Here is a 12,092-nt window from a genome sequence, read left to right as displayed (position 1 = left end):
GGCTGTTTTTATGTAGCTTCGTTTATATGGATCTGACGCATTGACGTTGGCAGCAGCAGGCTTTGTTTCTATGTTGCTTTGTTTCTATGTTGTTTTGTTTCTATGTGGATCTGACACGATGTTGGCAGCAGCTGTCCTCGTTTCTAAAGTGGATCTGACATGTTGATGTTTGTTCCTGTTCAGACACTGCTTCAGTGTCATGGGACATTTATAGGGTCACCCATGGTCTCTACAAATATTTTCAAATGTATTAATTCTGTAGATTTCGAACGGAGTTGAATCATTACTTTGTCATACTCTCTGAGCTCAAGATAATGTCAGTATCTTGGAGGCAGACGAGGAATGAGCCGCAGACCGCATGTAAGATAAGATAAGATATCCTCTATTGATCCCCTTGGGGAAATTCTGTATCATAGCAGCATGGGGGAGGGCGAGGGGAGGTACAGGTACAGTAGTAGAAGACATACAGGTGCAGGTCACAGAATTATAGTACAGTGGAGAAGTACAAATTAAAATAGAATAAAAAGGCAGTGTAAACAATATACAATATAATTAACTCTGGACATGCGCATATGGGCAACAAGGTGCGATATGAGTCTCAGTTATTTTGCCCTACAATAAATATAGTTACAATATATAATCTAAATCTAATCTAATATATAATCAAAAAATGCTAAATGCTAAAATGCTAAATATATTCAATATATAATCTAATAATCCAACAGTCTAAATCTAATATAATATATAATATAAAAAAAAAGCTAAATATATGCTCTGATGAAGTAGTGAATGTAGCAGAGAAATGACATGTTTTCTCTGTTTCCTTGGCCCGTCAGGTGGCGTGGGGATGATGTGCCCGCTGAGCGAGCAGGGCAAACAGCTGGCCGTGCAGGTGTCCAACATCCTGGGTATGGACGTGTGTGGCATCGACCTGCTGCAACTCAACGACGGTTCCTTTGTGGTGTGCGAGGCCAATGCCAACGTGGGCTTCATCGCCTTCGACCAGGCCTGTGGCATGGACGTGGCGGGCATCGTGGCTGACTATGCCCTGTCGCTGCTGCCCAGCCGCCTCACCCGCAAGATGTCTCTCCTGTCGGTGGTGTCCAGTGCCAGCGAGACCAGCAGTGAGCCAGAAGTGTGCCCGGTGCCCACCGGAGGCGGCTCGCTGCCCGAGGCCGTCTGCAACATGAGCGTGGGCTCTACCTCCAGCGAGAGCGACCCGGAGTTGGCCGAGCCCTCGCAGTCGTCCTCCCCCCGCCAGGCCAGCCCCGCCCTCCCCGACCCCGCCTACAACTTCAACACCATCCTCGCCAACGAGATCAAGCTATTGACTGAGTGAGCTGGAAACAGCTTCACGCACATACAAAACACCACATACATGCAAATACACACACATCTCTGAACACATGGCGACAGACATTCCTTTTACATTCACACAAAACCCCCACAACCATAAAACATAGGCAGAAAAGCATTAGCTGAATAAAGAAAAACACAAAAACAACACCCGCAACACAAAAATTACCACAGAAAGCTGACATACAAGCAGGCGCCTTCTTATACTAACTCCCTCCACAAATTCAAGAGATCTGAGGCTGCTCCCCTGACTCTCCTCTCTCCGCCTCTTCTCCCCCCCACTGTAAACCAACCCTGACCCCCCCTGACCTCTGACCTTAGTTTACACTGCAGAGTGGAGGCATAAACGGGATCCAGAACGCAAGCTACTAGCCAAAATGGCCGATCCTAGTTTTAAGTTTTTCCTAAATTGCTTTTGTGAGGGTGAGTTGGTGAGCTGAGCCAGATATGGGTTTATTTTATGGGGGCATGGGACTCCAGTAAAAAAAATACATGTACCAACACATAGCCAATCTGAGTTTCCATGCTGAATACTCATTAGAAAGCATGTAGGAGAATTGTGTTGGTGACACTATTGCTATAGGAGGTTTCCTACTGAGAATATAACAAGGCTTGGTTGACTGGAGGTGAGATGATGTGTTTTTGCAAGTGGTTATCCATGAAATATGAGAGGGATACAGACTGTACAGTATACTGACAGCATGTTGTCATATCCAATGTAACAGTGTAGTACCTATGTCCTTGTTATAAGGGTGTAGCGCAGGACGGAGGCCAACTGCATTTCTACATAGTCATTTTAGACATGAAATGGACGAACATAATGTCCAATTCACTGTTGCTCCATTCATGTTGGGAGTGGAACTCACTCCCAACACTAATGTCCCCGAACAATAGTTTTATGTACAGTATGTGATATATTGTTAAATTCCACTCTGAGGGAAAATTTACCCTCGAACGGAATTGACACATGGTAGGTTATTCCTGTGATCTCGGACGGCTCGATCAGTATTTGTGAACATGAACAACCGTCTCCCAAAGGTATGATCCAGAGAAGCACTTCTCTCATCTGTATTGTCATCAAGAGACGTTTTCTGTAGGCTCCAGGGTGTGGTGCCTGATATAACTCGCTCGTCCGTCCGTCCGTCCGTCCGTCCCCCCCTAGCTTTGAGATAGACTTGTTCATGTACACAGAATTAGGCTAAATTCTATTCTGTTCCAAGACGGACATGTTTACACCCTTGGGAGATTAAAATTTATTGAGCACGCACTTGATTTTTAATTAATTTCATGTTTTTAGCTAGCTTTTGTTAGCTTAACCAACCTTTTTTTTTTTTTTTACAAGAACAATAGTGAAACAGCAGCAGTCTGTCTGCTGTTTGTTTTTCTTTTTTTTAAACTTCATTTAAAATAAAGCACTTTATAATGAACAGATGCATTGCATGCTCAGATGACATATTTGGGAAATGTGAGATGGGAGTACGAAAGTTGTCTCGACACCTGCAAGCATAATATACCTCAAAACAGATGACTTCTCACTGCCATAGAATGAAATGACTCAAGCATACATATCAACCAGGATCCTTGTGCTTTCAAATGGGCCCTGATATACCAAGTTAACCCTCCCTTAGTTAGTTGTGTATTTTGTTTGTAAATATTGAGGTAGCAGGCTAACTTGAACACTAACTAGTTTACAGCTTGGATGAAACCAGAAGGGCTGAAATAACTGCCACTGTTAACATTTTTGATAAGCTACTGTGTACAAAATTGGTTTGTACTGCAATATTGAAAATAATTTAAAAAGAAAAAAAAAGGTTTCAGCTGAAATTTGGTGCTAAAGCTTCTGGATTTGGCTCGATGTGATTTCTCAGTCAACCTATTTGCTGATGATGATTTACTGCTCTTTTCTCCCCCACTGAAAGTGAGGTAACCTTCAAGCTATGTCGGCATGATGTACAAATAAAAGAAAAATGCCAACAATCTTTATTTATTTATTTTTCTTCAGTCTGTTTGAATAGAATGTTGCTTTCTCATTACTTAATGGGGAAAAAACATCTTTTCCAGGGATATCTGTGGCCGAAAGCTTCTCTCAAAAAGCTTTTGGTTAATCTTAGTTCACCTCTTTCTTAACAGTCCGCCTTCTGAAATACCTATCAACACATAGGTACTGACTCGGGGGTAACCGACATTAACCAAAATCCTTCACACTTTAATGATCAAAAGCACAAGCAAATACTATGTTGTGCCACTTAGCGTTAGATGCGCATCTTGTGTTTATTTAATTTTTTATTTCTTTTGGCTCGTAAACCCATTCCGTCTGCATTCGATTCTTTGTAGCAGTTGACTCTCGACCGCAACTCAGGGAAGCAGCCTGGATCTCAACCACCACCACCACCACCACCACCCAAAAAAGCATGTGACATATCCATCCCAGCTAGAGATCTGCCCAAAACATGACACATACCAACAGACAACAAACACACAAACAATAAAAAAAAAAATTAAAAAAAAGGTTTTAAACTATAAAAAGATGCGGTGTACCATGAAGGTTAACATGCACTTTTTTTCCTTGCTTGTTTTATAATGTTCTGTGTTTTTCTCCTAATTTATGGTATTTTTTTTTAAGGAAAAAAGTGGTTTGTGTGCACTAATCTTGTCTCAATAAAGTGAGACCGCTGTGAAGCTTGATTTTTGTGGGGCGATTTTACTAACCGTCTGGAATCTAACAGGGGCTTGCTGCAAGGCACTAACCACCAGGGTGCCAAATCCAAACACGGCGCTGGCAGATGACGACAATTTTCTTTATTTTTTTTTATGACTTTATTTTCCCCCTGAAAAGCTGTCAAGTTAATCACAGCGGCTCCACTGAGAGTTTTAACACCATTTACAGTACTGTGATGTTGTCCAGCATATATAACTCAAATACCTTTGAAAAGCAGAAACTGTGAAATCCCCCGCCTCCACATACTTGACATGCTTAGGTCCCCAGGGTCAGATCACCGTCGAGTCACCCCGGCTGTTTCAACGGGTGACCCCCATCTCCAGTAGTCGTTTCCCCCCCCCCCCCTCCCATTTTCAAGTTTTTGTTGTCTTTGTATAATGAAGCCTGTATCATTCCGACATTCATTGTTTTGTAGATAAATGTAAATCAGAGATGACATATCCTCTCTAGACCTTAAAAACCAGCCATAGGAGAGAATGAAATGGCAACCATTTTTTTTCTCGAACATAATGCATTGTTGAAATCGTATATTATCCACACTACATTCATGACCAGACGAAGCACATCAGCGCATCAAGCCAGGTTGATTTCAGGGGTTCACTACAACCGTGCCCTAATGACTTCAAGAAGCCTTTTACATTGTAAAGTTTCCTTTGTGAGCATTGATCTGGAAAAGATTGTCGAAGTGACTGAGCAGATGCCGCTGATTAGGCTCCGCTTTTGTCCAATCCAGTCTTTTAATCAGACCAGTGGCCATGAAGGGGACGAGAGACAAAGCATGTGAGCTATTGATAACAGCAGAGACGCTGCCTGTTAATGACTCAGCAAAGGCAAAACGATTGGTAAGTTGCGAAAAGGTCCTCGTCGGTTGATTTTAAGATGTTGTCGGCCTGCGCTGTGTTCAGCCAGCATGGAGCTACGGGCTAAGACCCTCCTGACAACACAACACACGCTTACTATTTATTTCTCAATTGCTGCTAATGTATATTTGGCTCAAATATTTAAAAAGGGAATAGGAAGGAAATCCAAGTGTTTCCATGTTTCGCTGCCTCAACACCTAGAAGATTAATCTGAATGCCAAAAACAAGCATTTTGTTGTATAATTCAATACTAATAATACTAGTAGTGAAATGATTTTAACATTGATTATTTGTTTTGATATAAATAATAATAAAAACATTTTTAAAAAAAAGTTTCAGAATTGTATATAATATGTAGGATTTGAAAGCGATCATTAGGTTCCTTTCATCCGTCGATGTGTTCCTGAAATGAACCTGAAGTTTGCTTTAAGGTTTACAATATTGATACATATATCTGACAAATGTATATAAAAAAAAAAATGCAACATACTATATGCCCCCAATGAATGGATGCGTCTCTGTTGGTTAGAATATAGACAAATTGAGTTTGATTATTACAACAGAAGAAATGTCATCCTCCATAACATGATGTATGTGCATATGATGAATTGATTTGAGCATATCGGAAACAATACGAGGTGCCAGACTGCTATGCAGGTACGAGTCCTGCGGGAACATTGTGTGAAGGAAGTGGTCCAGCGAGATGCTGGAAGAGGGGAATCCCTTTTCAACAGCGAAGCAACACGGAGCCCACGATTGGTTGTAGTTCACGAATGTGCAAAATCATGTAAATACACAGCCCTCTTTTTTTTAGATTAAAATAAAATGAGTCATTCGAAACCAATGAAAAGCAAAAGTCTCATCTCTTTTTTAATGTTTGTATTAAGGATCACTGTCCATATTCATGCTTATATGTTCAAAAGAAAATTCCATTGACGGGATTGCATGAGAGTGTAATCCAGCTAATCTGAATTAGGTTTTAATTGTAAAAATGTTAAGACTTCAAGTTCCTGCCAAGTGACATTATAATCTGCACATCCTTTTCCCACCACATAATTGTATTTGTTTAGAGCTCAACTGTGCTCTGTATTGACTTTGGAGAACCAGCATGGGATTGAAGAGGAGGTGGCCAGGCCAGGGTATAGTGGGGCAAATAAACTCATATAGGAAGGTATTGTGCATTTTATGAAAGAAGCATGAAACTTTCTACAGTGTTTCTATATACCATGAAGTTTGTTTTCAGACGTGGAAACACTTCTGAATTTACCTCTGGAACTTGTCAGAGGCTGTACACATTTTGGGCTCTCAAAAACATGTTATTTTAAACTTTTTTCCAGGCACAAAGGTATTATATCAAAAAGTTGTGGAACCCACTGGTCATCATAAAAGTGCTTTCATAGATTAAATCAGCTGTATTAGGATATGGCAATTGGGTTTCATGTCATAAACACACCTCACACAAACACAAAGACTCAAAAAAGGACTTTCAACAATATGCATGTTAAATTTGATTGAACAGTTGACATCTCTTAACCTACCCTAGTTGTAGTAAGTAGTACCTGCCCTACAATGACATTATTAGTGAGGCCTAACAGTCTCCTGAGCATGAGCAAAGGGCAGTACACTTGAGGGCAGCCAGGGCAGCCTTTTTGCACTTGCAGCGTGTTGTACACCCTTTCTTGCAACCACAATGGATCAGTTCATAGCAGCTCTGTGATGCTTCTGGAAGGGTGGTCCACAGTGGCTGCCATCCCATTTCTTCTTTCACCCAGCCCCAATCAGCAGGGCTTGGCAGCTGAGGGTCATGTTCCAAGGCGTTGCTTCAAACATTGGCCTGATAGCTGGCACGCTTAACACTTTCAGTGCCAAGGACGAGAAATCTCGTTAGTTCATGCCAACCATTGAGTGCCAGGCGACGAGAAATCTCGTTTTTAATCGTTATTAAAGACCTGCTCAGAGGTCTTTAATTGGCATGCAATTATCCTCAACACACACACACACACACACACACACACACACCGGAACACACACGCATGCATTGTCTCTGTAGGATCGCCGATGCGATTCGTCTCTGCGATTAACCCATCCCGTCGTCCTTCCCCCCCAAGGGCAGCCAGGAGCAGACAGGCGTCAACGTGAGCCGCGCCAGGGGACCAATCCAAGTGCTCCTGTCCGTCTTCGTCAAGGACGCCACAGCGTTAGCGATCTGTTGTTGTGCATGTTTTTCCATTGGGTTTATCTTATCGGGGGGAAACCCTTGCGAGCACGGGGAGAACATGCAAACTCCACACAGAAAGGCCTGGGAGATACCCCACCTGGGTACCTGGCATCATGGAAACCTGGTCCCCAAGCGGGAATCGAATCCTGGACCTTCTTGCTGTGAGGCGACAGTGTTAACCACTACACCACCGTGCCGATCAATCAGGATATGGCGTTTTGACATGATGCAGGCACAGTGTTGCATCAAATTGCTGAAGAGTGTCGTAGGCTGCCTTGCCAGTAGCTAGCTCTTTGGAGGAATTAATGGTGAAGAGGTTGGAGGTGGATTGGCTAACATTGCACAATGGCTAGCTAGCTCGCTAGTTGCTAGCTAGATATCTAACTGTATTTCATTTCATTCATCATCAACAACATTTCATTCATCAACAGCTAGAAATAGTATTTGATCAATAAGAACATAATAAAAATTCTCATCAAAATCATGCAACAAACTGACACATGGACACAAGGCCATGGCTGAGCAAGTGAATGTCTTTATTAGAACAAAACTGCCATTTTAACAAACATATATATTATTATAAAGGAAAATAATGGGACAAACAGTGGAAAAATGCAATGCTGAGGTCAATGACCCCTCATGGTCACCAGAGGTCAGTCTGAAAGTGTTTCCACGTTTGAAATCAAACCTTGGGGTATGTAGATGATATGCTGAAAGTTTCATGCTTCTTTCATAAAATGCACAATTAGTTTGCTTAACCGCCCCACTAGTAGGGGGCCGGCTAGCTCGCATCAGTAGGAGGCTGTGGGCCTCTCGGTAGCAGCTGAAGGAAGCTCTGGATAGGCTCTGACAGGCTGTGGTCTGGCACCAGCTGGCTAGCATGCAGGGCCCTGCTGCCAAACTCCAGTGCCTGGAACACAAACACACACACACCGACTACAGCTGTTACAGGAGTGTAAAGCTGACTTATATAATATCACTGTAACATGGGCCGTGTCCCAAAGGCTTAACTCCACTCCCCCTCCCTCTCCCTCCTGACCACTTGATCCGGTTGACTGCAGCGCGGTCTTGTTTATGAATGAGACACAATGTGGAGATGAGAACACTGATACCGCTGACAGACCATGCTTACTTGGGGCGTAGCTCAGTGTGTATCCATGCTTTCCGGAAGCATTCATCTGCATCTGTCACAGTGTTTTTTTGCCAAACACTATTCTAAGACAAGGGGGGGGGGGTATGAATTACATGTGTATGACTGGTGTGAGCTTGAATGAATTGAGCGTTTAGTATTACAGTGCATCTACCCACAGTACTGTATCACAACACTGTCCCAAGAGGTGGCACAAGAGGCGGCACAATGGATTAACCCTTTCACTGCCACACTAGCAAATGGTTAACCCTTTCACTGCAACAATACATAAGGTTAACCCTTTCACTGCCACACGACAAATGGTTAACAGTCTGTAGTGTGGTAGTGAAAGGTTAACCTTCTGTAGTGTGGTAGTGAAAGGGTTAATTCCGGCTGCCAAAAGTACATCTTCTAATTTCATTTCCACCAACTAGAAAATAGACAAAACGGAACCAAATTCCCGACTTCCAATGTATGTTTTTTCTAGGGCAATTCAATTCATTCAACCTTTATTCACTCTCGGTAAAACCATCGAGGTTGAGTCCTCATTTACAATGACGTTGAGATAATGAAAGAAGGGAAACGTTGTTGAGCACGTTATCAGCGCCCTGCTTCTCACTCACACATTTACACCTGAGAGTTGCCCAGTTCAAAAAGAAATTTCTTGTGTACATCACCTGTGAGGGCTGGGTAAGAACTGCATGCTTCCCAACGAGGGGGCGTGCCGAACATTCTACCTCACGCACCTGAGAGTGGTTTGCATTCAGCTCGTCGGGAGACTACAAATACTGCCGACTGCCTTCCACTCATTGACAGGTCGTCTCTGTATGCTACCATCAACCGCCGCGCTCCTGGTGAGACATCGTCTTCGCTCTCTATAATCCCACGGGAGGATTTCCTATGTTCTCACTGGGAGACGTCGTGCCATCCGTTGCTACCATCTACCGCCGCGTCTCTGGGGTGAGACGTCGTGCCATCTACTGCCCTACTCTCTCTCCGTGGGCCTCGTTCCTGGTGTGAGACATCGTCATCGCTCTCTATGCTTCCACAGGAGGATTCCTATGTTCTCACTCCTTTTTCATGGACCCCTGTTTGCTGTGTTGCCCGTCGGCAAGTGTTCTGGTGAGTCTGAACAGGACCAGACTCAGAACTTTCATTTCTAGAAGATTCACCTGTGTATTTTGAGTTCTCCCTTAAAGGGACAGTGCCGCTTTTTTGTGTTCCTGGACTTTAGTGTTTTTTACCCTTAAAGGGTCAATGCCGCTATTTTTGTGTATTAATAAATCATGCCCTTGTTTTTGGCTAACTTTGAATACCTGTATGTGTTGTGCAATTGGGGTCGCATACAATCCCTAACAGTTACGACCTGGCCATGTCGACGACCCCAGCCGGCACAGACAGTGTATTAGAGCCCCTGCAGCTAACCGGCTTCCTCAGCTAGTCCAGCCGTCTGCTAGCTTAGCCCCTGCAGCTAACCCCATGTGTTCTCATGCTAGTCCAGCCGTCTGCTAGCTTAGCCCCTGCAGCTAACCCCATGTGTTCTCATGCTAGTCCAGCCTGTCTGCTAGCTTAGCTCTTGCAGCTAGTGCAGCCTCTATGCTGATGTATGTGTTGCAGCTAGCATAGGCCCTGTTGCTAGTAATGCCCTGTGTAGCTACCCTGTTCCCCACTGCTAGGACTGCCCCTTCAGCTAGCAAGGTACGTTTTCCTGGAGCCGCCCTGTCGGCTTATCCCTTGTTCCCCACTGCTAGGACTGCCCCTTCAGCTAGCAAGGTCAGTTTTCCCTGGAGCCTCTCGGATTTTTTTCCCCCAGTGTTCCCACCCCTACGGGCCTGGCTGGTCGCCACATGGCTCCCGTGGAGGGGGGGGGGTACTGTGAGGGCTGGGTAAGAACTGCATGCTTCCCAACGAGGGGGCGTGCCGAACATTCTACCTCATGCACCTGAGAGTGGTTTGCATTCAGCTCGCCGGGAGACTACGAATACTGCCGACTGCCTTCCACTCATTGCCAGGTCGTCTCTGTATGCTACCATCAACCGCCGCGCTCCTGGTGAGACATCGTCTTTGCTCTCTATAATCCCACTGGAGGATTTCCTATGTTCTCACTGGGAGACGCCGTGCCATCCGTTGCTACCATCTACCGCCGCGTCTCTGGGGTGAGACGTCGTGCCATCTACTGCCCTACTCTCTCTCCGTGGGCCTCGTTCCTGGTGTGAGACATCGTCATCGCTCTCTATGCTTCCACGGGAGGATTCCTATGTTCTCACTCCTTTTTCGTGGGTCCTGTTTGCTGAGTTGTCCGTCGGCAGTGTTCTGTGGTGTGAGGCATCAAAGGCACATTGACAGTAGCCTAATTGTTGAGAGGAGAGCACTTTTCATTCCCCTTTCCAGATGTATTTAGCTGGTCCGGGGATTTGAACCAGAGGACCATCTTCTAGCATTGTATTGAAACTCTTGGTGGTTAGGAAATGTAGTCAACGAAATGGGGTGTCTAGTCAGGACACGGAGGCAGGAACGTCCTCTGAGGAGTTTTATTATCAATTATGGTAGATACACAGATGCACAGGCACTTGTTACTATTCTGCTATTTCCCATTAACATGGTGGGAGTGTGTGGTTTTGTGGTCATGGACGCACACAAACTGAGGAAATCAACTCAAGCCCAATGTAATATAAGCTGACTAACACCACTGACATGTCCGGGCATGTTCTCTACAAAAGGGGGCGCTGCCTAGTATTGAGTTACATCTTACTGTCCTTATGTCTACCCATCCCTTGGGCCTTTTGCACAGCCACCCCCTAATTCACGGCGTGGATTAGTTCCTGAAAAGGCTCAACTGTCCCCTGGAGTTGTCGTCGGGCGTCCTCTGGGATGGCTGGTAACGTGATAAGCTTGGCCACTGGTCTGGTGTAGGTCCTTTCGTCCACCTGCACCTCTGCAGACCGCACCTTCCCGTCGGCACTCCTGATGGTCTTTGTGACCCGTCCTACAGGCCACAGCACTCTAGGTAGCCTCTGGTCAATCACCATCACCACCGTGCCGACAGTGAGGTTCTCTGTATCCTTCACCCATTTCTGCCTGGACTGTAAGGAAGGTAAGTAGTTCTGCAGGAAGTGGGTCCAGAACTGGTCAGCTAACACCTGACTGTGTAGCCATCTTCTCCGATTGAGGATTTCGGATTCAGGGTAAACCACTGGAGGGAGTGAGGAGTCGGGCCGCCCCATGAGGAGGTAGTTGAGGTAGCCGGGTCCACATCGGCTACATCTGTCGACACGTAGCCCAGCGGCTTGGAATTGAGGATTCCTTCTACCTCAATCAGTACTGTCTGCAAGACTTCTTCGGTCACTGTCTGTGCTCCAAGAGAAATGTAGAGTGCAGCCTTGATGGACCTGACTTCCCGCTCCCAGGCCCCACCAAAGTGAGGTGCATTTGGGGGGTTGAACTGGAAGCGGATCTGGCGCTGAAGATCTTCACCACGCAGGTAAGCGACTGACCCATAGGCAGACTCTGAAGCATCACAGAAGACATGAAGCCCAAGGGTGAGCGCACTTACATCAAAGTCTGGTGCGAAGTAGCACCGGGAGAGGCTGACTGTTGGGAGCTGTGGGAGCTCTTCTTCCAATGTGGTCCAGGGTTGCAGGAGATCGGCAGGTAAGTGGGGATCATCCCAGTCGTGGTCTGTGTCCCACAATTTCTGGACCAGAACTTTGGCCCTTGTGGTGAAGGACAGGATATGACCTAGGGGATCATACTGGCTTGCTAGTATTTTGTAGTTATTGGGGCAACTGGGCGATGCCTGTATTGAAGCGT

The 12,092-nt window shown here is 45.2% G+C and overlaps 1 protein-coding gene across 1 annotated transcript in view; it reads left to right on the top strand.

Moving 5' to 3' along the window:
* Positions 1-5,731, top strand: part of rimkla (ribosomal modification protein rimK-like family member A) — a 52,655-nt gene extending 46,924 nt beyond the window's left edge. The window contains exon 5 of the mRNA XM_084333898.1: positions 837-5,731. Within this exon, the coding sequence (XP_084190024.1) occupies positions 837-1,339 (503 nt within the window). The 3' untranslated portion in view covers positions 1,340-5,731. The remainder of the gene's footprint in view (positions 1-836) is intronic.
* The last annotated feature ends 6,361 nt before the right edge of the window (positions 5,732-12,092 follow it).

Source organism: Notolepis coatsorum (genome assembly GCF_963971535.1).
Source record: "Notolepis coatsorum genome assembly, chromosome: 17".
NCBI lineage: Eukaryota > Metazoa > Chordata > Actinopteri > Aulopiformes > Paralepididae > Notolepis > Notolepis coatsorum.
The sequence above is the reverse complement of the archived record's forward strand: the minus strand, read 5'-3'. Positions and strand labels throughout refer to the sequence as shown.